This window comes from Sinocyclocheilus rhinocerous, unplaced genomic scaffold, assembly GCF_001515625.1.
Source record: "Sinocyclocheilus rhinocerous isolate Xijiao unplaced genomic scaffold, SAMN03320098_v1.1 scaffold1886, whole genome shotgun sequence".
Lineage (NCBI taxonomy): Eukaryota > Metazoa > Chordata > Actinopteri > Cypriniformes > Cyprinidae > Sinocyclocheilus > Sinocyclocheilus rhinocerous.
The window spans coordinates 293928-321727 of NW_015642933.1; the positions used below are offsets into that span (position 1 = coordinate 293928).

Sequence of the window (27800 nt, forward strand, 5' to 3'; positions counted from 1 at the left end):
AACAGAGTATTTTTTTGTTGTTTGTTTCCGCTGTTTGATCGCGCCGGTGCCTCACGCACACACATACAGCATTTCTTCTGAAACCGTTCAACATAGCCTAAAGGCTAGGTATTGTGTTTATTGTTTGTACAGGATAATATTTCGCTTTATTTACCGGTGTTATTTATGAATGTAATAACATTTTTTGACCGTTGCACTCGCATTTCATGTATTTTGTAACTTTTTTAACATAAGAGATTCAAAAACATGGCACTCATATTAAAATAAATTTAATAATAAAAAAATAAAAATAATAAGTTTAGTTAAAAAAAAAAACGCACACACATTTTGAATCCTTTAATTGGAACAAAAAGAATGCATTCCACAAAAACAATTTACGAATAAACCTTCATTGCATGCCAAATGTAGGAAATTGGTGCAAAATATCTATCTATCTATCTATCTATCTATCTATCTATCTATGTATATAGTGTATTATTTATGTAATAAGTACTCTTTTTAAGTATTTTAAAGTGTGCTACTTTTTCACAAAGGTGCGTGGGTGTACAATCATTTAAAAAAAAAAGAAAAAAGTGGAGGACACCCATTTTAAACCTTATCAGCTGGTCTCATGAATATTAATTAAGTGATATAACATGCGCCCATCTCATCTGCTGCAAGGCAAGAAGTAGGAGTAGGATTAGCTCTTACCTTTTTGGCCATTCATTTCACTGCTGATGCAACCGGTTGGCAGAGCCTTCTGCTTGCTCTTAAATTTCATGCTTATTTTGCAGCACAGTCAAACAAAACTTAGCCTCTAAATCTTCTGCATCACAGTTCTGTTCATGCTTTCCCAAATTCCCACAATCTTCCTTTGTTGGTTGTGTGTTTTTGTCAACTGCATTTTTGACACGAGGGGAATTTCAGTTATGCATCCTGTGTGAACAGGCAGTTGCATCACTCCGGAGGAGAAACACATATCGTCTATAGCATTAAAAATTGAAAGAGAAGGCAAAAGTTGGGGAGCGAACGTAGCGTAAACCAAGTAAATAAGCCACCGAGCGCCTGAGGGAGCAAACGTGTGAGGTAGGTTCAAAGGGGGGGGGTCCTTCTCAACTTAAAAGCCATGTTTCTACTCAACTTCAAAGCTGTGCTTTGCCCCTTTGTGTGCCGTGTTTAGTCTATGCCTTTTTGTTTTATTATGCTGAAGCAACAAGAGTGACAAAACACAAAATAAAACATTAAGCAGATCAATCCAGAGAGACCCAAACACAGTCACTCATGCTTTTGAAGAGCACTGAGCCATGTCAGATAGCTTAACACAGATGTCTGAAAACATGCATGGGAATGTTTTTGTGTGAATTTCAAAGAGATTGCCAAATGAAACGTAATTGGGTCATTTAAACGGGATGGGGCGGAGCACGCATTGCAGAAAACACTGTACACTGTGGGCTGAAAATGAATGAGATATCAGTGATTCATACTGAGATTTGGAGCATGGAATTGAAGGTGCGCATAGGCTGTGTAGCAATTTGATTTAAGAACAGGATATGTAGTAATCTTGTATCAATAAAAGTAACATACATAATTAATGGTGCCTGCTAAGACATTATTGCTCATACTTAGGATTGTTCATAGTAGTATCAACTTTCAGTCTGTAACTCCATTAAGTTACTCATCTTGTATGAATTATCACAACATCTCATCAGACCAGACTAAAGTTAATGTGTTGTACGGACATGAATGATTCCTCAAAACAAGTGGCTTGTTATGGAAAGGTATTTCTTGTAAACATGCTAAATGGACATTTTTTGACCGTTGCACTCGCATTTCATGTATTTTGTAACTTTGTTAACATAAGACATTCAAAAACATGGCACTCATATTAAAATAAATGTAATAAAAAAATAAAATAAAATAAGTTTAGTTAAAAAAAAACACACACACACACATTTTGAATCATTTAATTGGAACAAAAATAATGCATTCCACAAAAAACAATTTACGAATAAACCTTCATTCCCATGCCAAATGTAGGAAATTGGTGCAAAATATCTATCTATCTATCCATACATTAGAAATTATATTTGCATCCTGGTGTTATCCACACTGTAAATAAATCAATACAAACAATATTGTAAAGCAAATTATAAATATAGATTGTTATAATTTATGCCTAAAGAAACTAGTCATTAAAGAATAAATTATCTAAGTAACTTTATTTTAACATTCGTTTCATTTTCCTTTTCAACACTACACTGTCTTGTTGATTCTTCAGAATGAAACTGGAAATGATCAGGTTTGGATGTATCTTCTGACGAATGTTCTCTATTCTTTGTGATCGTCCCAGGAAGCCAATGACTCGAGATTATGGCGTGTGTTGTTCTCTAGACTGGTTGTATTGTTAAGACTGATTTACAGCAGCAGCCGGCCGACCTTGGAGATGGTGTCTGAGTCACAGGTGCTGAGGAGGGAGCAGAGAAAAAACTGGAGTGCTTCCAGTAGCATTCATTCCATAACCTATAAAAATGATTTATCCCGCTATTTGACAGTGAGATATGAAAAAAATATTTTATACAATATATTCTATTCTAACAGGCTTAATATTTTATGCAACTATGCAATTAAAAATTACATTACGCATTACCGTGATTTTAATCATGTAATTAACTGTGGAAAAATCACTATAACGCAAAACTCTCCAAGGATTTTTATATGCATTCTTCATATTTTTCTACAATTTATTTTATTTTCGCTGTTTTTTTTTTCTTTTCTAGCTTTTCTCCCAATAAATGGCACATTTTAAGAAACACTTTTATTTTCAAAAATAATAATTATTGGCACCTGAGACCTTATCATTTATGAAACTTTTCCATTGCATAAATGGTTCTTTGTTGTGAAAAAAAGTTGGTAAGACCATTATAACGTTTGTTAAAAGTTCTTTAGAGAACCAAAATTGATTCATATCTAAAATATTTTCCCCCTTTTGAAGAAGCATTTTTGGTTTCCCAAATAACCTTTCAGTGAATGGTTCTTAAAAGAATGAATGAAGAATATTTTAATAATCTAAAGAACTTTTTTTTCACTATATAGAACCTTTTGTGTTTTTTTGTGGTCCAAATCCATGGATGTTCTTCATGGAATTTTTGACCTTTACTTTTAAGATTGTCACTTTTTAGCATCTTAATTTTTGAGCATATCAAGTTAAAAATAGCTGATCTTTCCAAAATGCCAGAAAGCATTGTGTGTGTATGATCCTCGTGAGCGAATGCTCACTTTATTACTACCCAGATATAATTCACGTTCAGCTAGCAGCAATATGAATATTTGAATTAAATCCATATTTCATGATTAGTACTTTTGCACATCCATTTTATCTTGCTTAAAGCAAGTAACACCAGTTGGGTGTTTGGTCAGTTTTGTCAAACTGTAAGTTTGAAAATTACTTACTTTCCCCAAATTGGCAGCAATGGTCCCTACAATCTACTTAGGCTTAGAAAGCCAAGGCCTGTACACTGTCAGAGATAAATGACAAAAAATGACAAATGTCAACAGAAAAAAAAAAAAAAAGGTTCAAAATGATGAGAACCTTCAAAACAAATGCCTGTTTGAGGCAGCGAGGGTCATGTTGGGACGGATTAGTAGTTACAATCTTACCGCGACTGAGCCGAAGGGGTTCAGAAACCAACCGCAAACTGATCGAAGAAGTGCACAGTGGGAGAATGACACAAATTACTGCCTACGTCAGTTCATCCAGTCTTCAGACTTGCAATTCAGAACGTCGTCCAACCCCTTCCCCGTCACTCAGAGCTCAAATAACAAACATGTCCGTCGAAAGGGCACAAACGGCGTAACCTGGCATGACAGAATAATAACTAGAGCACAGTCGGCTTTCATCTGCGCCAAACAAAGCGCTTCCTTGCTTATGGCTCTGTTTTTGATCTTCTATACACATGAGGCTGCGTTGACACGGGTGATTAGTCAATGAAATTTGTTTAGGTAAAAAATAATAAGCAGCATGTAACATGCAAGCATGATTGCTGTTATATCTGCCGATGTCTCTCCACACTCTTAAAAATAAAGGGGATTTTTGCAGTAATGTCATAGAAGAACCATTTTGGTTTCCCCAAAGAACTTTTCAGTGAACTGTTCTTAAAAGAACCATTTTTTCTTAGTATGGAGAACATTTTTAGAATCTAATGAACTTTTTTCCCCTCTATATAGAACATTTTGTGGAATGAAAAGTTTCCACACTCTTAAAAATACAGATTCTTTGTTTGTATCGATGGTTGCATTAAGAACCTTTAATGATGCTATAGAAGAACCTTTAGTGATGCTATAGAACCAACCATTTTTGGTTTCTAAAAGAACCTTTCAGTGAACAGTTCTTAAAAAAAAACAATCGTTTTCTTAGTATGAAGAACATTTAAAAAATCTAATGATTTTTTTTCTTCTATAAAGAACCTTTTGAGGAATGGAAATGTTACAGACTCTTAAAGACAAAGATTCTTTGTTTGTATTTATGGTTCCATTAAATCTTTCCCCGCCAAACATGGAATTTTCTGTTATTCATGAGACAATGCTTCGCAGCCAAACATGGAATTTTCTGTTATTCATGAGACAATGCTTCCCAGCCAAACATGGAATTTTCCGGGAATAAAGAATATTTAATTAATCTAAATAACCTTTTTGACTATAAAGACCCTGGATGTTAAAGGATTAGTTCACTTCCAGAATAAATATTTCCTGGTCATTCACTAGGGCTGTCCGCTTACTAAAGATTTTTCTGGTCGACTAGTAGTTGTTCATTTTAAGCATTAGTCGACTAATCACACGTTTATTAATAAACCATTTAAATCATAATACCAAGCCTTTAATTGCCTTCATAGCCTAATAAGCGCTCAAGCACACGCATAAAGTTTGCCACAGCTGCAAGCAACAGGTTAAAGCTTGCTGCAAAACCCAGCAAAAGCAATTACCATGAATGTGTCGGGAAAATAGTAAAGAGATTTGAATTATTTATCAATAAACTATAGTGTCTTCTGAGTCAGTGTCGCAAAGATGAAGTTGACGGTCGTGACTCGTCATCTCCTCATTGGACGCGCCTTTAGTGAGAAATGCATCTTTACGGATTAATGAAAGAGTTTTTGTTTTCGATTTGAATTATTTCGTTAAAGTAATAATTTTAAGCTTTGATATATTTTTCTGTGTATGTAAGGCAAATATATACACAGAGTTTCGCGCTCAAATTCACAGAGACCGAAACGGCAGAAAGTGCATCCTGTTTGCTTTCATTATTTTACAAAAGCGCACCGTTTTGTTGTTATTGTGAGTGCGCACAAATAAACAATAACACTTACATATTTCAGATGATAAGCCACATTTGAGGTCGATGACCAGGCCCAGATTAACACATTGTGGTGCCCTAGGGTGACCACAGTCGAAGTGCCCCCCTCCATCCCCCCGACCCCCCGTAGCAGTCTAGTGTCTCCGCCAGCAGCAGCAGCGAGCGCAAGTGCCTTCAGCGCAGCTGGAAGAGTTCTGCGCTTGCACGCAACAGGTTAAAGCTTGCCGCAAAACCCAGCAAATGTAATTACCATGAATGTGTCGGGGGGAAAATAGTAAAGAGATTTGAATTATTTATTAATAAAATATAGTGTCTTCTGAGTCAGTGTCGAAAAGATGAAGTTGACGGTCGTGACTCGTCATCTCCTCATTGGATGTGCCTTTAGTGAGAAATGCATCTTTATGGATTAATGAAAGAGTGATTTGAATTATTTCGTTAAAGTAGTAATTTAAAGCTTTCTATAGATATATTTATCATGTCTGTGAGGCATGTATTCACTGAGTTTCGGTTCATTTTTGTGAAGCGCTCCTTTTCCAGACCGAGATGGCAGAAAGCACATCATGTTTGTTTTCTTTATTTTATAAAAGCACAACGTTTTGTTGATATCGTGAGTGCACACAGATAAAAGTAGACCCTTTACAGTTCCGAATGATGTATTACTTTATGAGCAAACATGACGGTGTATTTTAAGTTGTTTCCACTGTTATCTAAGTGATTGCGCTGGTGCCTTCATGTCCTGCAGAGCGCGCTTCAGCTTCCTCTCTCCACACAAACGACTGGATATGCGCATAATAGTGCATTTATCTAGTTTAATGTTTAAACTAACATTGTGATATATTCTTGAACTGTTTTATATCTATAGATTTTATATTAGGCGAGTCGTGATGATTTGAGAAGGCTAAATTAATCAAACAGACTATGGTCAACTCACTTCTTCCACTGGTCTCTTGGTCGTTACTTATAAAAAAAAAATTTTAATTAGCATTTAACAAACAAAAAATGCTCTAAACGTTTTTTCTAAATTAACTTAATAAAAAACGAAACGAAAAATAATAACTTTGCCATTACATACAAAACTGAACTTTTAATTTCTAAAACAGTAATAGCCTATAAGCTGTTTTGGGAGAAGGGAAAAAAAGACGGACTGGGGTCGGACTCGGGCCGAGAATTTCTATAAGGGCCTGGCTAGGGCATATTTGAGGCCCATGCAGGGCTCTAGGCGGTCGTGACTCGTCATCTCCTCATTGGACGCGCCTTTAGTGAGAAATGCATCTTTACGGATTAATGAAAGAGTTTTTGTTTTCGATTTGAATTATTTCGTTAAAGTAGTAATTTAAAGCTTTCTATAGATATATTTATCATGTCTGTGAGGCATGTATTCACTGAGTTTTGATTCGACAGATGCTTGAATTGTTTTATATATATATATATATATATATAGATTTTATTTTAGGCGAGTCGTGATGATTTGAGAAGGCTAAATTAATCAAACAGACTATGATCAACTCACTTCTTCCGCTGGTCGCTTGGTCGTTACTTAAAAAAAAAAATTTAAATTAGCATTTAACGAACAAAAAATGCTCTAAACGTTTTTTCTAAATTAACTTAATAAAAAACGAAACGAAAAATAATAACTTTGCCATTACATACAAAACTGAACTTTTAATTTCTAAAACAGTAATAGCCTATAAGCTGTTTTGGGAGAAGGGAAAAAAAGACGGACTGGGGTCGGACTCGGGCCGAGAATTTCTATAAGGGCCTGGCTAGGGCATATTTGAGGCCCATGCAGGGCTCTAGGATTTAATAGCCAGCAAGGAGAGTGCAGACAGACGCTTCTGTCTCATGGTTGTCCTGAGTTCATTCTTCCCTCTTTTAAGTAATTTAAGGATCTCTCGCCCTCGCAGTTGGTAACGGGCAAGGTTAAGAACAGTCTGAGTGCAACGAGTACAGTCTTTTCTGTAGCCCATTTTTTTAGTAGAATTTGCAGCATATCCTCTAGTGAACGATTTTTTTCTTCCCACACGAAATTCTTGAACTGAAGTTAATCTCCAAAGTCTTTGTCCAGGTCATCTGGATATGTGGATGAGAGCGCCGCAGCATGTTTATGAACACCATCACAGTCTGTATTGGTATCAAACAAAACCCCATGTGTCGCTATGTGTCGTGATATTTTCTCTATTTTTTTTTTTATTTACATTTCGCACAACTGCTAAGCTGGTGCTGCCTATTCATTTTGAATTTAATATTATTGGCGGGACTCTGACTGGGGGCAAATGCGCTGTGACCTGACCCAATCCCAATTCTTTATATTTTATATTCTCTCTGTAAATACTGTATCGTTAACTGTTCATTTTGTATCTGCATCTCTTCCAGCAAAATAATATAGAAAACATGAAAAATATTTTAAAGGTCTAGTCATTATCTTAATCACTTGGTACCCCCCTATTGGCTGGTGCCCCGGGGCACTCGCCCAATCCCATCTATGGATAATCCGGCCCTGATGATAGGCGAGCATTTGGATGTCCTGCCAGATGTACTGTATTACCACAAAGACCAGCCGTTAACGATCTATCCATCACGGACTGCGTGACTTCACATTGTGGAAATTAATATATATATATTTTTTTTTTTCCTGCAACTAAGCGACTAATAAAATTTTGGTCAACCAAACCTCTTCTGGTCAAATAATGGTTAGCCGACTATTAGGGGGCAGCCCGATCATTTACTCAACCCCATGTCATCCAAGATGTTCATGTCTTTCTTTCTTCAGTCAAAAATGAATTAAGGTTTTTAAGGAAAGCATTCCAGGATATTTCTCCATATAGTGGACTTCAATGGCAGCCAATGAGTTGAAGGTCCAAATTGCAGTTTCAATGCAGCTTCAAAGGGCTGAGGAATAAGGGTCTTACCTAGAGAAACGATTGGCCATTTTCTAAAAAAACAATAAAAATGTATATACTTTTTAACCACAAATGCTCGTCTTGCACTAGCTCGACCTCACGCATTACGTAGTCATGTTGGAAAGGTCATGTGTGACGTAGGTGCAAGGCGGTTTGTTTACAAAGCGAAGATGGGCTCCCATTGAATTCCACTATATGGAGAAAAATCCTGGAATATTTTCATATAAAATCTGTTTCTTTTTGACCTTCATGATTTCCTCAACAATGTGTGTGCTTTGCTTTGAAACTCAGAGCAAAAACAGACTTGATGAAGGGATTAAGCATATCGTGCTTTCTGTTTTAGTTTGTTTGACATATATGTGCCAAAGCATAATCGCCCAAAACACAACTTTAAAGACATTTTCTGTTAGAATATGAAAAAAAACTACACTTTTTGCCTGGAGGACCTATTGTTTCATATCGTCATGTGACCACGATAATATCGAGACAGTTTTGCCATCGCGATATCACGATATTGATAATATCGTTACATCCCTAGTAGCAAGACATTGAAGTATCAGAAGACACCTTTTGAGAATGAGAAATAGATTGAAAGCTTTAGAAACCGTAGAGGACAGTTGAGAGAGGTTCGCGGCATTTAACAACACTGAGAACTGCCAATAAAAAGAGCTGCATATATGCCTGAGGAGAATGTGAGAGTTTCCTAAAATGACTAAGAAACCTTCCTTGCGAGACAAAAACAATGTGAAGTGGACATATGATATAAACATGCTTTTATTGAAGGATTGCAGCAGCAGCAGCAAAGTGAGCCTTGTTGATTCGCTGACAGAAAGCTTGCTCACGGATGGGATCCAGGGAGATTTTACAACTGTCACCGGAGGATTTTCAGGGATGCAGGTGAAATATTAATGTGCGTTTCCCTCGCTATCTGCTAAACAAACAGTGGCTCTCTGAGGGATGCTTTATCAGAGAGCCAAATCCAAAATACTGATTAGAATAGTTAGATTAGAAATGATTAGTACTGATTAGAAATGGTTTTTATATGACTTTCAATTGGTAATCTTTGAAACCACTTATTATGTGGCATTTTTAAAATATACCATCAACTTAGTATCAAAGTACCAGTACCGTTGACTTCCCTAAAATATAATAGGCTCTAGTAATTGACATTTTTGTCAGGTGGCATTCCCAGAAGCGAGACTTTTGGTTATTTTTTCACTGGCTTAAGATGCGAGACAGTAAGAACGCAATTCAAGATAATGGTTTCTTGCAGTGACATGCCTGCCATTCAAATGAGCGAGCTTTTGAGATTTTGACGAACTTGGGTGACGGGGTGTGCAATTGTGTTATCAGTCATTCCTAGAGGCAAAATTAGCTCTTGTTTTGTCAAACAAATATGGATTTTTGTTACAGTTCATTGTCTGTTCTGACTCCAAGTTGAATTGCTGTGATATTATTGGATGTTTGTCACATTACTCATGAAGAATGTAGAAAATGTCATGGATACTGGAAATCGGAATGATATACAAAGCTTTTCCACCATAAAGACATCCATCCGTTTGCCAGCTACATAAAAAAAACAGGCTAAATCAAATTTGTGTGTACAAATTGGACATTTCATCATCATCTTTTCAGTGGTCTCCTCTACATTGTTAATTTTTCCAAGTAACACAAAGACGCTTCTGAATAACAAGAGTAAAGAGCACCGCTTGCATTGCTACTCATTTGCTTGACATTGAAATCTGCTCAATTTTGTTGCATTGCCTAAAGCCATAATAATTTGTAACGTCAGGAATCGCAGACTCTTGTTTAAGTTGAATGACTTCTGTTTATTTATTTGCATGCTCTTTCTGTATTCATTTAGCTCCTGTAAACTAGGTAATGGCACAAACAACGTAAAAAAAAAAGTAAATCAAATTTGTGTGTGCAAATTGGACATTTCATCATCATCTTTTCAGTGGTCTCCTCTACATTGTTAATTTTTCCAAGTAACGCAAAGACGCTTCTGAATAACAAGAGTAAAGAGCACCGCTTGCATTGCTACTCATTTACTTGACGTTGAAATCTGCTCAATTTTGTTGCATTGCCTAAAGCCATAATAATTTGTAACGTCAGGAATCGCAGACTCTTGTTTAAGTTGAATGACTTCTGTTTATTTATTTGCATGCTCTTTCTGTATTCATTTAGCTCCTGTAAACTAGGTAATGGCACAAACAACGTAAAAAAAAAAGTACATTAATCAGTACATTAGGACTGTAAGGATAAAATTCAATTCATTGTCTGTTTTCCTTAAATAATAGCATGAGTTTAATTGTGAAAAAATATTGCCAACAATTGTAAAATCAGTGAATCTTAAAATGAGGTTTATTTGCATGTGAACGAAACCTGTTTGTGAGAATGGTAGCGTCATTATTCTCGACATTTTACAATTTTGGGGGGATGCGAAAGATACAGAATTTGTGATATACACAACATTTTGTATACAAATGCGCAGCTTAATTACATATGCTTTTGCGACAATTATTATTTTTTAATGCATTTTCACATTGTTGATAGCATAACAAAATCTTTTTTAGGATGGATTGTTTTTTTTTTTTGGCTACTTTTTTTGTTATTTTGCCTCTTCAAATTTACTTTTTTTCCCTGAGCATGAAACTAGAGTATATTCCAATCCTGAACAATTATCAAAATTCTATACCACTTTGTCAAAATAAAATAAAAATCAAATATGTAATTTTACATGCCAAACGTTAAAGAATCTCAATATTATAATGTACAGTATAAAAAATGGATATTCTTTTGCTTAAGATTACATTTAATGGAATGGTTCACCCAAAAAGTAGCATTACATCACTTGCTCAACGATGGATCCTCTGCAGTGAATGGGTGCCGTCAGAATGGAGTCCAAACAGCTGATAAAAACATCACAGCAATCCACATCACTCCAGTCCATCAGTTAACATCTTGTGAAGTGAAAAGCTGTGTGTTTGTATGAAACAAATCCATCATTCCAATAAAAAAAGTCGTCTTGTCTGAATAAGGGGAGAGATATGCACAGATCAAGCACCTTTGACAAGCAAAAACAGTCCAAAAGTGTTTTAAACAAAATACACGGGTGGATTTTGATGTGAGAGAACAATAGGAGATGGAATTATTGTAATAAGAATTATCGCATTATTGTAGATTATGGACTAGATTATATTTTGATCAGAATTGATTTTAAAATGTCATAAAAACATGCAGCTTTTCTCTTCACAAGATGTTAATTGATGGACTGGTGCTTGATCTGTGCATATTTCTCCCCTTATTCAGACAAGTCGACTTTTTCACTGGATCAAGTCTTAATGATGGATTTGTTTCATACAGACATGCAGCTTTTCGCTTCACAATGTTAATTGATGGACTGGTGTGCATTATTGTGATGTTTTTATCAGCTGTTTGGACTCTCATTCTGACGGCACCCATTCACTGCAGAGGATCCATTGGTGAGCAACTGATGTAATGCTACATTTCTCCAAATCTGATGAAGAAACAAACTCAAACTCTTGTCTGAACTATCCCTTTAATAGTCTTAACTTATTAGTGTTATCAACGTTAAGAAAAGACCAAACTTCGCTACAATAAATCACTTTTAATTTCATTTCACAGAAATACAATCTTCCCCTCTTGTTCATCAACTACCACTGCTCTGCGTTTCTATCAAATAACCCCATGCACCTTAATGCGAGCTGCCTCAACGAAGATAGATTGGCCTGATGATCATGTCTGACATTGTTCCAGTGTGTAAATTTACGTAGTTTGCAAAGTCTACAGACTATGTCGTAACAAATTGCCTTTGTTGAGGCACAGTTTGCTCACAACTGTTTTCTAGGTCAGCACGGCGAATGGAAAGTCTACGTAGACCGTGTATTACCGAACAAAGCCAGAGCATCACAAAGTTTTGAGAGGATAATTTGCGCCGGTAGTGATGAAGATACCAGAGCCGCAACCTCTTAAGATGCAAGACAAGAGCATGATGAAAGATCTTAGGTGAATCATTGCGAGGCTGCGGGCAGAGAAACTTTGTTACATATTCAATAGAGATTAATTGCTGGCCCATGCAAACAACTTTTCCCCAAAGCCACAAATCAACACAACACGCTACTCGAGGCCATCTAAGACGATGTGATATCTTCATTGGTTGCGCCATCTTACCAATATACACAAATGAGAAACAGTAGGGCCGTCTTATTGGATTCGCGCCGGCTCATATGGCAGATATTGAGTTTTTCGTAAAGCCGTATGATGGAGAGCGTCGAACGGCACGTAGAATTGCCCTGCAATTTTAATTACAACCTTGAAGTTGCGAGTTAGCTACCGTGGCCGGATTACTCAAGCTTGCCAGAGTTTAGCCCGTATCTCAAGGTTGACCTTGTAAGTTCTGACAGTCCGTATGTGATTTTTAGATTTAGCAGGCCTGGAATGAAGTCATATTTCAGGCCATTGCTCTGGCCGGGGTATAGACATGAATTAACTTAAAAATGATTACCTAGATCAATATTTTGTCATTCATAATACTGATAGATTTTAGTCGTTCATCCTTGGAGTGCCGTCAGCAGGGTAAGGTGCCAAGATGGGCAATAACTAGAGTTCTTTATGAGACCGGTGTCTAATATCCTCAAAGCCCACACACTCCTTTAGGAGTGCCGGTGGACGTTTTATTGATGAAGCACAGCTTCATTCACAAGTTTTTTTCAATAAGAAAATAGAATTAGATTTACTTTATAACTGTGATGAGGAAGATACTTTGAAGCTATGAGCATTTATCATTTGAAGTAGTTCAAATACAGTCAAGCTGCTCTTTTAAAGTGATACTTTAACCAAAAACTAAAGTTCTGTCATTATTTACTCACCCTCATGTTGTTCCAAACCTATATCAGCTTTGGTCTTTAAAATAAGATATTTTGAAGAATAGTTAGCCGGTAGCCATTGACTTCCATAGTATTATTTTCTATACCATGGAAGTCAATAGCTACCGTCAACTGATTGGTTGCCAACATTCTACAAAGTATCTTCTATTGTGTTCAACAGAAAAAATAAATTCATACAGATTTGGAACAAGTGTTGGATCAAGCATTTTATTTTTTTGGGTGAACTGTCCCTTTAAGTATGAAACTACACTACAAGTTACCAACAAAAACTAACTACTGACACAAATAGAGGAGCAAAATCTAACAAATATATAAATATATAATCCTTTATTTAATCAGAGCTTTATTTTTCTGGCACCAAACAAAGTGGGGTTTGAAATATTATGGTACGTTGCCCATATGGTACACTTTAGCATACTTTTAATTATGGAAATAACACTTTACATAAACTGGAGCCCGACCGATATGGTTTTTTTTGGGGCTGATACCGATATTAGGGAGTAAAAAAAGGCCGATATCGATATATCGGCTGATATTCTTTGTGTATATTATAGTACAGTACCAGTCAAAAGTTTGGACACTTTCCCATTCGTGTGTCCAGACATTTTACTGGTACTATATATAGAATAGAGTATATACATAAACAGAATATATATACATAAAATTTTTTTGCAATGATCACTCAAATGTGGTTATCAAACAATTATAATGACGTGACAGAGATACGTAATGGAGGCAGGGCATTTAAATATAAACTTTATTATCCAAAATGAGTCTGACATCAGTGCACTGAACAGTAATGTTGAAGTTTATTCAACTTTAATTAAATTCAATTCCATTCAACTTCATTCCGTTGAAGTTTTTCACTTCGGAACATTCATTCACGGATTTGCGCTACTGTCTTCACACACAGACGAAACTTACTAGAGAAGTGTGAAATAATATACCTCTGTAAATAAATACAATATAAATAGGGATGCACCGAAATGAAAATTCTTGGCCGAAGCCAAAACCGAACAAAATTAAACACTGGGCCGAAGGCCGAATACCGAACACGGTTTTTCGTATTTTTTCCCCCATGTAGGCCTATTTTGCCTTTTTTTTTTTTTCGCCATTGCATAAATTAAAAAGCCAAAATGTGCTTTTTACTGTTTTGTCTTGCTTTTCAAAAAATAAAAAATAAATTATAAAACAACAATTTAAAAATATAAAAATATAAATTCACCTCTCGCGCAGTTTAATGCCCTTTGATTGTAGCGTGTACTTCGCCTTCTAACTGGAAGCATGGCGGAATTTCATGTGAAGTCCACTTCGCAGGGCACTTGCGGTCGAATAAGACAATGCTTGAATGCTGCTGCCTGAACAAGAGACCTCCTTACTGAAGTGAAAGTGTTGACTGGTGTCACTATCTTGCTAACGCGCCAGCGGATCTCCACCAAATTCGGGGGATCCCTTAAGCTCGAGGAGCCCTCTCGAATGCCACCCTCCACGCGTCAGTAGCCCCCGGGATCGCTTGATCGGTCGGCGCCGGACTGCGAATTTAACCACCCGTAACTCCCGAACCAGGGGGCTATCGATGCGGGGGTGGTCTCATTCAAAAGCAGGCCTCTAGACGTACACTTGATTCGCATTCGAGAGGGTTCCGCGAGCTGAAGGGATCCCCCGAATTTGGTGCGGATTCGCTGCGCCGTTACGGAGATGTGGCCGTTCAAAATCAATGGTTCAAGTTGAGTTCAATGGTTTTCCATAGACTTAAGCTTCAAAAGCGTTTCATCCAGGTCGCCAGTAGCAAACAATGGAGCACGCTCTGCTGGACAAACTAAGTAATTATCTGCGTTATATGTTCTGTAAAAAATTTGTTATATCGGTGGCATATTCGCCGATACCGATATATCGGCGACAGGCTCATATCGGCCGATAATATCGGCAAACGATATATCGGTCGGCCTCTACTTAAAACACATACTTTGAAAGTATGTAAAAATATTTAATTGTGAACTGAATTTAATTTGTATTAATTGCAAATAAATAACAATGTATTATACTTACATATTTATATTAAATGTGATTAATTGAACTTATAAGTGATTTTTTACCGACTTAATTAAATATTTATAGGTAAAATTATAATTAATTCATACTTAATTATAGTTAATATCATAGTTATAGTGAACTGCTGAATGTATTGACAAGCATTTAAAATTGGTAAATTAAATATACTTTAAATTATATTGAAACTTGAATGTTTTTGTATGTACATATATTTGTACTTACATATTCTAAATAATGAAGATGCAACTTAATACATTTACGATATTAACTTTAAATATCAAATAAAATGTTAAAATTGTAATCTAATACTTTACATGTGCTTCATTATGTTAGCACATCAGAATAAATTTACTTCTTTAAAGGGTGAAAAAATGTACTTTGAAAATCTGACATTATGAAGTGCAGTTTTTAAACATGCATTTAAGTGAGTTAAGAAATATTGATTGATTGATTGATAAATTGATTTATTGATTGATTGAAGTTATGCATTTAAGCACAATTCCTTTTCACAAGGGATAATTTGGTCTTTATAAGAATTTTTGTGAGAAATGTTTAAGTGGTGACCTAACCCAGCAATGCAATTAATAATTGTATTAAAGTAAACAAAACTGCCTTAAAATACAAATATTGAAATTATTTTTTTAATTAAATGTATTTATTTGATTAATTTGTATCAAAATACTGCTAATTTGCAAGATTGTATGGTTAGTTGCTTATTTATTAGCATTTAACATAGTTTTTTCCCTGCTTTATGTAATCATATAGTCTCCATCATATTATTGCTTTTTAAAAAGAGAGAATGAGAGAGAGAGAGTTGAGAGAGAGAGAGATACAGAAACATCACTTGTTTTCTTTTTTCTGTAGGTTCATGTCCATGCAATTTTACAATTTCCCATGACTTTAAATGTCAGCCGATAGCATTAAGCATTGTTTTAGTGTTTCTGAGTGGAAATTGGCCATAGCTGAGATTAATTGGATCAAGGCTCACCGTAACACAACCATGAAGAGCCTGAAATAAGAGAAATGTCAGTGCGGACCGGACCGCAGCGATACGATCAGTGGGAAATGGTCTTTTTTGAGGGATTAGAGTGAGATCAATGTGTGTAAGTGAAATCCAGTCGCTCGTTCGCCAGCCTCATTCATGAAGCAGATTAGCTCTCATTTTTGGGGCTTAATCTCCTCAATTCACTACTATCACACAGATATGCTTATTAACTCAGTCAGTCGTCCATCTCACACTATATAACGCTTATATGCTGGATTATGTTCCTCACAGATTCATTAAACAAACACTTGCTCCTTGATCCACTGGAAGAAGATTAAGTGGATAGTTCACCCCAAAATAATGAAATTCTCATCTTTTACTCACCTTGATGTTGTTTTCAACCTGTATGACAATTGTTTTATGTATGTATGTATTTAATGCAGTGAAGGTCAATAGGGACTATAAACGGCACTGAAAATAAATAAATAAATACATACATACATACATACATACACTGAACAAAATTATAAACGCAACACTTTTGTTTTTGCCCCCATTTTTCATGAGCTGAACTCAAAGATAGCTCATGAAAAATGGGGGCAAAACAAAAGTGTTGCGTTTATAATTTTGTTCAGTGTACATACATACATAAATAAACATTCTTAGTATTTTTGATTCATTTTTTTCCAGAACAAATTTGGAAACATTCTTAAATAAAGATTTACTATAATTTAATAAAAAATTTTAACTCAAGATTTATTTGAGAAGCCAACTGACTAACGATATTCTGAAAATAACCTCAATTCAAATGGCATTAAGTTATTTTCACTTAATTTTGATAAGATATTAAGTCTGATTTACCTAAAAAAATTATCAAAATTAAGTGAGTTCATGCAATGTGATCAGAAAAAGAAACTTAATTCAAAGGAAAATGAGATTATTTTTTCATACTACATTAGTAGTTTTTTTTCTTGTTTTAAGAAAAAACTCACTTAATTTTCATTCAAGATACTTGAGTCTTGTTTTCTGCAAAAAATGTATCAAAATTAAGTTAATGCTTAAAACAAGAAAAAAAATCTGCCTTAATAAACTTAATTAAAAAGGATAACAAGGTTGTTTTCTTGTTTTAATGAAAAATTTTGTTTTGATAAGATTTGATAAAAATAATGCATTTTTGCTTAAACAACAACAACAACAACAAAAGTAAAGCAGAATAAATAAATAAATAAATAAAAACACAAACAAACCAGGTTAGTGGATTTATGTTTAAAACTAACAGATATACATGCCAACTTTGTTATATATATATATATATATATATATATATATTACATATAATTATTTAATTACTTTCTTATCTCTTTTGCAGATATTTTTTTTTGTTTTCAGCAAAAACTTGCTTAATTTTGATAATTCTAATCTCTTTTTTTATGAAAACAAAATGCTAATGGTTTAAGAAAACTAATCTTGTTATTTTCTAGTTATTTTTCTGACCATGTTTAATTAATTTTTTATTTATTTATTTTGGCAGATTTGTTATTGTTGCTGTCGCTGTTTAAGCAAAATCTCATTAATTCTTGTTTTCTGTAAAATGCATCAGAATTAAGTAAGAAGAAAAATTCAGTTAAGAAAAAAATCTGCCAATGTGGTCAGAAAAATTAACTTAATTCATATCCTTTTGATAACAAGATTATTTTTCTTACACTTTTGGCTGATGTTTTCTCTTATCCCAAGCCAAAAGCTCACTAAATTGTGATAAGATATTAAAGTTTGATTACACTTAACGTTTCAAAAGGAAAATGCGATTTTTTTCTTATCCCATTTATAAAGTTTTTTTTTTTTTTTCACTTAACTTTGATAAGATATTAAAACTTGTTTTCTGAAAAATATATCAAAATGAAATAAGTTTCAGTTCAAAAGAAGAGCAAATATCTGCCCACATGGTCATAAAAACAAACTTAAGGAAGGAAAAACGCAAAGTCTTGTTTTCTGATTAAGTACATGTATTATGATTTAAGAGTGTTTAGATATTTTGATCTGGAAAACAAAAAAAAATCCTGAGTACTAAAATCAGTGTTTGCGGCGCCCATCATCTCAGCGGTGAATCCACCTGCTTCCGAGCGTCTGATTGCATTTTGATGCCAGTCGTGGTTTTGCTGTTTGATTTAAACAGTGCTCTCCACATTCATGTAGCATAAATTACCCCCTAATGACAGGAAGTGTCTCGAATCTCAAACATGTATTTCTCTGAGTGTCTCTGATGGCTGTTGAAGCGCCGTGATGAAAAGATGAGGCATCAACAATCTCCAAAGAGCCAATTACCAGAGGCTGTTCATCAAAACGCTGTTCTCCGAGTGACGACATGCGCAAATTTAGGCTTTAGCGTGGCGGTTTGGAACGAATCAGGAAATATGTTGATGTAAACTCACTTGTCTTACATTTATGCTGTGAAAGAACAGAAAACAGTGCTGGGAAGCCGTAAATCAAGCATTTGTAGGTCACTCCGCTTTGCCGTATTGGGAGAAATAAAGCAGCCTCGCATTTTCCGAGGAAAGAGCTGATACAAACCACCGAACACATATATAGTAAATAAATGATTCACAATTACACGTGTTTTCATTTTTAATAGGTTGAGAATGGGGTCACTGCAGTCGTCACGGATTTACTCCAGTAATTATTTTCTCAGAGTCGATATTTCGATATGTTTGGAGTAAAATAAAAACGATAGAAAATCATTGAAAGATGAAGTCCATCATTTTATAATAATAATTTATAAAACAGCAAAAAATTTACAAGGCAACATGCAGAAATATTAAACCATTGTTTTAGACTGCAGTAAAACTAAAAACTTATTTAAAAAATGTAAGTACATATAATCTACATAAGTTTAAGTAGTATTTTTATCATTTACTTTTGTCATTTCTTAAAAATAGTTTAATTATTTTTACATCTGTTTCAGTTATTTTCACTTAGTGAAAGTTGGTTGCCTTCGATGGCAAGGCAGTATTTTTAATATCTTCTGCATTTAAGTTTTTCATTAAATATTTACATTTTATTTGAGCTTCATTTCAGTTACTAAAATTGATTTTTTAATAGTTTTAAAATTGTTAGTTCAATTTTCAGTTACTAAATAGTTAACTGAAATAGATAACTATTTAGTTAACTAAATAGTTAACTATTTAATAGTTTTTAAAACAAATACATTTTTTAATAACATTGATTTGTTTTAGAAATAACTCTAAAGTGCATTTTACATAATTTGTAAGATTTTTTTTTTCAATTATTATTTCAAGTTTAGTTTATTTTAGTCATTTTGTTACATGCTTTTTGTCATTTTTATATTTTTATTTGCTTTTCATTTATTTTTACTTCTGCTTTAGTTATTTTAGTACTTCAGCTTTCTTGTGTTATTTCAGTTAGCCAGTGCAATAATTTGGATAATTTCTGTACAAGTTTTTTCATTAACTATTTATTTCGTTAATTTCAATTACTTAAATGACTTTTAATAGTGTTTGTCTTAGTTAAGAATAAAAAATCTGCTGTGCATTTTATGTTATTAATCAGATATTATATGATTTTTTATTTTAAATTTAGTTTATTTTAGTAATTTTATGCACTTTTGTAATTTAAAAAATATAGTTTGTTTTTATTATTATTATTATTATTATTATTATTATTATTGTTTCTGTTTGTTATTTTAGTACTTCAATTTTAATCTAATAACTATATTTAAATTACTAAAATGATTTAATAATTTTAGTTTTATTTGACAATAACAACTATTTTATAGTATTTATATGAATGTATTTGTTATTATATTATTTATGTATTTTTATTTACATGTTTTATTTTAAATTTACTTTTCTCCTTTTTAAACAAAAATATTAGTTTTAATTTATTATGACGATTATTATTATTATTACTACTACTACTACTACTAAAATGATTTAATAGTTTTAATTTGATTTAACAATAGCAACTATTTTATAGTTTTTATAAGAACTTATTTGATATTTGTAATTTATTTTAACGTTTTAATTTACAAAAGTATTTCATATTTAAATGATAGTTTCCTGATCATTTATCTGGGACATTTGTGTAGTTGGTATTAGGGTTGGGTACCGAACTCGGTACTTTTAAGGGTACCGACCGAATTGCGTCAGTACTACCGAGTACCGATTCACGTTAAATCAATCGGTGCCAAATTTCGGTACCTGAGAACGCATCTGGGCGCATTCGCTACAGAAAGAGAAAGAGCGACCCTGTGACGTGATGTCACCCCTGCAACTCGTTCAAACAACACACAGGGCAAGCCTAAATGTTCTGAAGTGTGGTTACATTTCTAGGGCCATATGGTTTATGCGAAAATGCAGACAGGATCGCAAAACGTAATTCACTCTATAGCGCGGAATGCCACGTATTTAGTAAAATTCTTAAATCGCTATGGGGGAGCCAGGCCCCCCTGGCCCCCCCACAAGCTACGCCCATGGTTAAAATGTGAACGGTACCCAACCCTAGTTGGTATATAATCTGTACATTTGTTTTGTCTATTTGTTAAATGTAAAAGCCCATCAGGTCAATACTTTGAGTGAACATGGATGAAAGTGGGAGTTCTTTGAGAAAGTGATTACGTCTTGCGGTTTGTCCTGGATTACGCTGGTCGTTTCAGACGGTGCGAGATGAGGAATCAGATCCAGGTCAGGCCACTGCAGTCTGTTAGTGATCGTCTCCAGCAGCGAAGAGTGACATCCGGCTTTATGGATGTGAATAACAGTATTGACCTTGAGAAATGTCAGTGTCCTGCTACTAAACCTGGTTTTACTTGATCGGATCTCTTCACTTTTATCTCTTTGAGCTTGTCCTGTCAGCAGCTCTTAAATTTAAGGTGAGCTCTGAGCTGAGAGCATGCAGAGTTTTACCTGAGCTCGCCTTTAAAACGACTAATAGTCCTGTAACCCAATGCAGCTGTACTGGTTTATTCAGTAATGTTAGACTGTTAACCATTATAGATGTTAAATATTTATTATTATTATTATTATTATTATTGTTGTTGTTACATTAACCTTTTTTGCTTTTTTGCATATTTTTGTTTGGTTTTCATTTATGATGTGCTTTTTTGTTATTTTATTTGTTTGTTTGGTTGTTATTTCAGTTAATTGACAAGGCAACATTTTTTAAATTCTAGCAAATTAAAATGTACATTTATTAATATTATTATTATTACTATTATTATTATTAAAGCGATTGTTTTTACTTAAATTTTTTTATCGATCGATCGATTGATTGATTATTTTAGTACTTCAGCTTACACTTATTTATTTCAGTTAGCTGCCAAAACAACATCTTTATTTTTTTTTATTTAAATAAAAAATAAATAAATTCTACAAATATTTTTATTTCTGCTTTATTTCAATTACTGAAGATGGAGATGATGATGATGATTTTTAATAAATCAATTATTTTTACTTTTATTATTATTATTATTAGTAGTAGTAGTAGTAGTAGTATAGATTCTTCTTCTTCCAACTAGAGCTCTGTTTCATAAATTTTATCATGTTTATAACATTTCAAAGTATTCTATAGTTTTTTCTCCTCAACATTAGCTCAGAAACACACAGCGTTTGCAAAGCCAGGGTTACATGTCTGCAAATACTGATCAAATGTAGAGCTTGAATGAACTGTGCAGTACATCACTTTAAATTCGAGCATCTGCCACATGTACATACGAATAAAGGCATTTGAATTCGGGTTTCAACAGAGTTCATGTTATAGTAACAGGAATTTGAGTTATTAAACTGACCATAGGTATATTTCAGGACTGAAATGAGTGACGGAGACCTGCAGTGGTTTAACAATGATACATGCCAACACACTTCAAAATATCTCGACTCAGAAGAACGCCAGCGTTGCTGAACAGCGTTTTACAAAAGACAAAGAGCGCTGTAAACAATGGCTGGATTACATTTCTGAGATTTCACGGCGTGCTGTATAGGGAATATACAGTCTGTGTCCGCTTTGGTGATTCATGCCACATACATTGTCAGCATGCATTGTGTATTTTCCGAGGCGTGTTGGGATTGAAACCCATGGCTAAGAGGGATTTAATTATAATTGGTGTCTGCAGGGCCTGTCCATGTCAATTTACCGCATCTCCTGCCATTTGGTGACATGCTTCTGGAAGATCCTAATTGGTCAGTTAACATTAGTTGACAAATCAATTAAATCGCATTAACTCAACTCGAAAGGCCGGAAAGATTCAAATTTTGGACTTCCTTTCATGGTGTAGCGGTTTAATCTGACGGTACAGTACAGCAGGAAATGACAAATTGTCAAAATCTTACTGACTTTAGTGTAGTTTAACTCATTTATATTCCGTTTTCATCTAAATTTTGTTTTCCAGATTGAATTTATTATACATATTGAATTGTTGAATTTGTAAAATGGTCAATCGTTCTAATGAATCAGTCACTGAATCTGTCAGCTTCACTCTCCTTTCTAATGATTCACATAAACTGATTTGCAAAACAAAGATAAAAAAAATCATATTTTATGAAAAAGGTCTCATTTTACCTAAGTTTGTAGTCTGAAATAAAGTAATGAGGTAAAAGGAGAGGAAAATGCCAAATAAAACAATGACTGAAAAGAGTCATACTGCAAAATGAGTCCAGTCTGATTCCTGCACAAATGACTCATGTGAGGTGCTTCTTTTAATCAATTCAGGTCAAAAAAAAAGAATCAGTTACTCCCAAGTTTTCCATTTGAATCATTCTAACAAATCAGTCACTGAATCTGTCAGTGATATTATTCCTTTTCATGATTCCCACAAACTGATTTGCAAAACAAAGATAAAGAAATCACACTTTATAATAAAGAACTTATTTTATCTGAGTTTGAACAAATGACTCATGTGAACAGATTCTTTTAATCATTTGATCAAAAAGAATAATGTACATTCGAGTTAGTTGGTTTAAATCATTCCACCGAATCAATCACTGAATCTGTCAGTGTCATTATTCTCTTTGGTGATTAGCATGAGCTGATTTGCAAAACAAAGATGAAGAAAGCATGTTTCATAATAAAATAATCTCATTTTAGCTGAGTTGAAAGTTAGTAGTCTGAATTAATGTAATCTAATGAGTTAACGAGGCAGGAAATTGTTAAAGAAACATACCACAAGACCATTAAAGTCTGATTCATGAACAAATGATTCATTAGAACTGCTGGTCAAAAAGAATCATGTCATCCCAAGTTACTTTGTTTGTATGATTCTAATGAATCTGTTAGTGTCATTATTCTTATTCATGTTTCATATAAACTGACTTGCAAAACAAAGATAGATAGATCATATTTTAAAATAGAGGAATCTCGTTTTACCTGAGTTGTAAGTTTGCAGTCTGGATTAATGTAAAGTTATAAATTATAAAGGTGGGAAAATGGTAAACAAAGCACTGATTGAAAAGAATCATACCCCAAAATGAGAAAAGTCCAACGCTATCTCATGACCAATTCATACGTATTTTACGAGGTGGCTAATTCGTACGACCTCATTTGTACGATTTTGTTCGATTTGTCTAAACCCCAGTGACTGGTAGGTTTAGGGGCGGGGTTTGCTGTAGGTAATTCGTACAAATTCAAACGAATTGTGCAGCTCGTAAAATACATACGATTTAGCAAAAATCGTATGAATTTGTATGACTGAGGTCGTACAAATTCGTACGAATTAGCCACCTCGTAAAATATGTATGAATTGCCGTGAGATCGGGCTGAAAAGTCTGATTCATGAACAAATGACTCATGTAAGGTGGTCAAAAAGAATCATATACTCCTTAGGATGATTCAAGTTTGTAGAGTCATGTAACGAATCACTCAATGAATCCATCAGTGTCATTATTCTTTTTTAAGATTCGCACAAACTGATGTGCAAAACAAAGAAAAAGAAAACCTATTGTGTAATAAGAAATCATATTTTACCTGATTTTACCTGAAGTTTGTAGTCTGAATTAATGTAATGCAATAAGTTAAAAAGGCGGGAAAATGCTAAATAAAATGCTGACTGAAAATAAACATACTGCGAGACTGATTCAATGACTCAATGACATTTGCTGCTGCTTTTTTCATATACTCTTGAGTTTGAATCAATCTAACGAATCAGTCACTGAGCCACTAATATTGTTTCATGATTCTCATGAACCGATTTACAAAGCGTCTGGAATACAAGGGTGAATTTAGTGAGCAAAACTGTACAGCACATTGGAAACCTAGACAGCATTAGCATTTGAGCATGTGTTTTCACATTCATGTGACCAAGCGCATTTGAATAGCAATGAACAACCCCTATTCTGACATTCATTCTGCTCTGTGGGATTCGTCTATCTCAGAATGGCAGAACAGTGTGAGCTTCCCCAGTGAATATTCCCGATAATGGGAAAAATTCCCATGGCTAAGTACACTGTGCAGTGAACGGGAACACAAGAGCGCGGCTGTGGGATTTCAGCGAGACAAACAGGGAGTGATGCCAAGTTCAGCGCCTCTCTTTCCAGAGCAGCCAGTGTACTGAAGCAGCTGCCATGGGTTTACGTCGTTTGTCTGTCCTTTTTTATCGCATTTCCGATCTTCTGATGCCACGCTCATAAAAGCGACTCTCCAGGGCAGCGGGCACAGACTCAGATATCGACGCTGGCCGTCTAATAAATCACCAGAGAGATCTGGAGTCGTCATCAACCTGCAAACTATAAAAAAGATGAAGTTGTATTTCACTTTTGCTTACATCGTTACCAAACAGCGCTGGATTTTGATGTTCCTAAGTAGAACGATCCTGTCTATCATGTTGAATATTCATATTTAATGGGTGGATGTCTTGAAAATGGTTGGTAGGAAAGAGTGACACATTCCATTTCTATCTGATTCAAAACCTGAAGAACTGTTGATGGATTTTGACAAATTCTAACACTTTTTTCTTGGCAGGGCTGTTCAGGACGTTCCTATGTGATATTCATCACATAATTGCAGGTCAGGGGTCTTAAATAGACATCGCCCCAATTTATAAATATATAGCTTCTTGTGTCATTCTGGAAAGGTTGGTTTATGGTTATAAAAATAGAATGTAATAAGCATTAGAGGATGTTCTGTGTAGGTTATATTTAGGTTGTCATAAAAATAACTCCCTTCAATGTTCTATGAAGGTTACTTTAGAATTATAGAAATGCAACCTAAAAAACAAACATTACAGAATGTTCTGTATAAGTTAAGTTATCAAAATAAAAAAAATAAAAACAATCCCTGCAACATTCTGGGAAGGTTAGTGTCTGATTAGACAGACAGATAGATAGATAGATAGATAGATAGATAGATAGATAGACAGACAGACAGACAGACAGACAGACAGAATATAAAATAAAATAAAATAAAAATATTAATTTATGGTTACAAAAATCTCAACTAATAAGGTAGTAAAAATAAAACATAAGAAGAAAGAAGAAAAAAAGATGATGATGATGATAATAATAATAATAATAATAATAACATTCTGTATAGGTTCTATTTATGTTGTAAATAAATAAATAATAATAATAATAATAATAGTCTGTATATGTTCTCTTTAGGTAAATAAATAAATAAACCCTTCAAGTTTAATTTATGTTATGTAAAAATGAAATCCAAATAAATAAATAATAATAATAATAATAATAATAACATTCTCAAAGGTTCTCTTTAGGTTGTAAATAAATAAAGGCCTGCAATGTTCTGTTTTTGATTATAAAAATAAAAATATTTATAAAAAATAAAACCCAAAATATAACCATTAAGGAGCACTCTTTATACGTCATCTTTAGGTTGTCACAAAAACCTCCCAACAACATTATGGAACCGAACGGGAACCGTATGCCAACATTAGAGAAAAGTTCTTCCTTTTTTTTTTCTTTTTTTTCCCCCCGGCGTCACCGGCTTCACTCACGGGTCTCTTTCTGTTCTTTCTGTAGGTGGAATCTGCATCGCTCAGTCCCTGAAGATCCCTCACGACCACAAGCAGGCTGATTTTGAAAAGATTATCCGACAGCTGCTGGAGACCCGTCATGCCCGGGCGGTCATTATTTTCGCTTACGACGAAGACATTCGGTAAGCTGTTGACAGGAGAGGAAGAGGAAGCGGAAATCGCAAGACAGAGCTATAGTAAATTTCATTTTCAAGCAATTAATTGCTCCCTTTCGAGCTCCAAAAAAAACAACATAAAAGTTCTCGATGACAACAAGTCAATACTCTATTGGCCTGAAAGCTATTACTTAGATAAAACCCAAGGGTGCACTTCAGGGCTTTACATCTTGTTTGCTGGATAAGCTCAGCCGCTTGGGTTATTGATTAATGACATCAACATATCATTCAAGCAAACCCATTGAACATTGCTTTTTTTTTTGTATTTCATACACAATAACGATTCAATCTGGATGCTATTACAATCGCAAGCCTACATCTCTTGCGATGTTGAAGAGTCACAGAGGGCTTCGAAGTCATGGTAATGGTTTCCTGTGTGGGAATGTTTGCAGGGGGATCCTTAACGCTAGCAAAAGAGCCGATCAAGTGGGCCATTTCCTGTGGATCGGCTCGGATAGCTGGGGAGCCAAGAACAGCCCTATTCAAGGCCTGGAGGACGCCGCCGTTGGTGCCGTCACCATCCTGCCAAAAAGAGCCACTATTGCTGGTAAGATTGATCAGTTTTGGAGACGATTATGCTGATGATTTTTAGGGAAGACCAGTGTCTCTCAGTGTTGTGTGACTTTCAATGACTTCATGTGGGTTCAGCGGTTGTGATGATGGGGTGCTAAGACTTATTCTTCAAGCGTCAAATTTCTTGACGCTTTTCTTGAAGCTGTGCTGTACATTTAGAGATGTTTCATCAACTACTGGCACTTTGTGTTGATTTTAATTATTTTGTACTGGCGTTTTTGTTATAAACTACCATTCAGACATTTGGGGTCGGTAAGAATTTTTACTGGTTTTGAAAGAAGATTCTTCTGCTCACCAAGACTGCATTTATTTGATTAAAAATACAGTATTTATAGTAATATTATGAAATATTATTGCAATTTAAAATAAGTGTTTTCTGTTTGAATGTATTTTAAAATGTAATTTATTACGGTGATGATATAGGCGAATTTTCAGCATCATTACTCCAGTCTTCAGTGTCACATGATCCTTCAGAAATCATTCTAATATACTGATTTGCTGCTCAAGAAACATTTATTATTATCAATTATCATTAATGATTAACCCCACCATAACTAGAAAGTTTAAAAGAACAGTAATTATTTGAACTTTTTTATTTGATTTACTTTTTAGACATTACAATTTTTTGGTAAACAATGTCTTTACTTTTCACTTTTGACCAATTTAATGCATCCTTGATTTTCAAAAGTACTGATTTCTTTAAAACAACAACAAAAATGCATATTTCAGACCATAAACTTTTAATGCTCTAATAATGTTGTTGATTGTTTTTTTTGTTGTTGTTATTTTAATAATGCATTTCACCATTTATTATTACAAATAGATTTTATTTTAGATTTTTTTAGTTTTACCTATCAGACCCAGACTTTATATCTTTAAAAAAAAAAAATATATATATATTATAT

General features: G+C 34.3%; 1 protein-coding gene across 1 annotated transcript in view; it reads left to right on the forward strand.

The window, feature by feature from the left end:
* grm7 (glutamate metabotropic receptor 7) overlaps positions 1-27800 on the forward strand; it is a gene marked incomplete at its 3' end in the record, with an annotated part of 185972 nt that overhangs the window by 84117 nt on the left and 74055 nt on the right. The window contains exons 3-4 of the mRNA XM_016574259.1: positions 26154-26289; positions 26715-26869. Coding sequence (XP_016429745.1) covers positions 26154-26289; positions 26715-26869 — 291 coding nt within the window. The remainder of the gene's footprint in view (positions 1-26153; positions 26290-26714; positions 26870-27800) is intronic.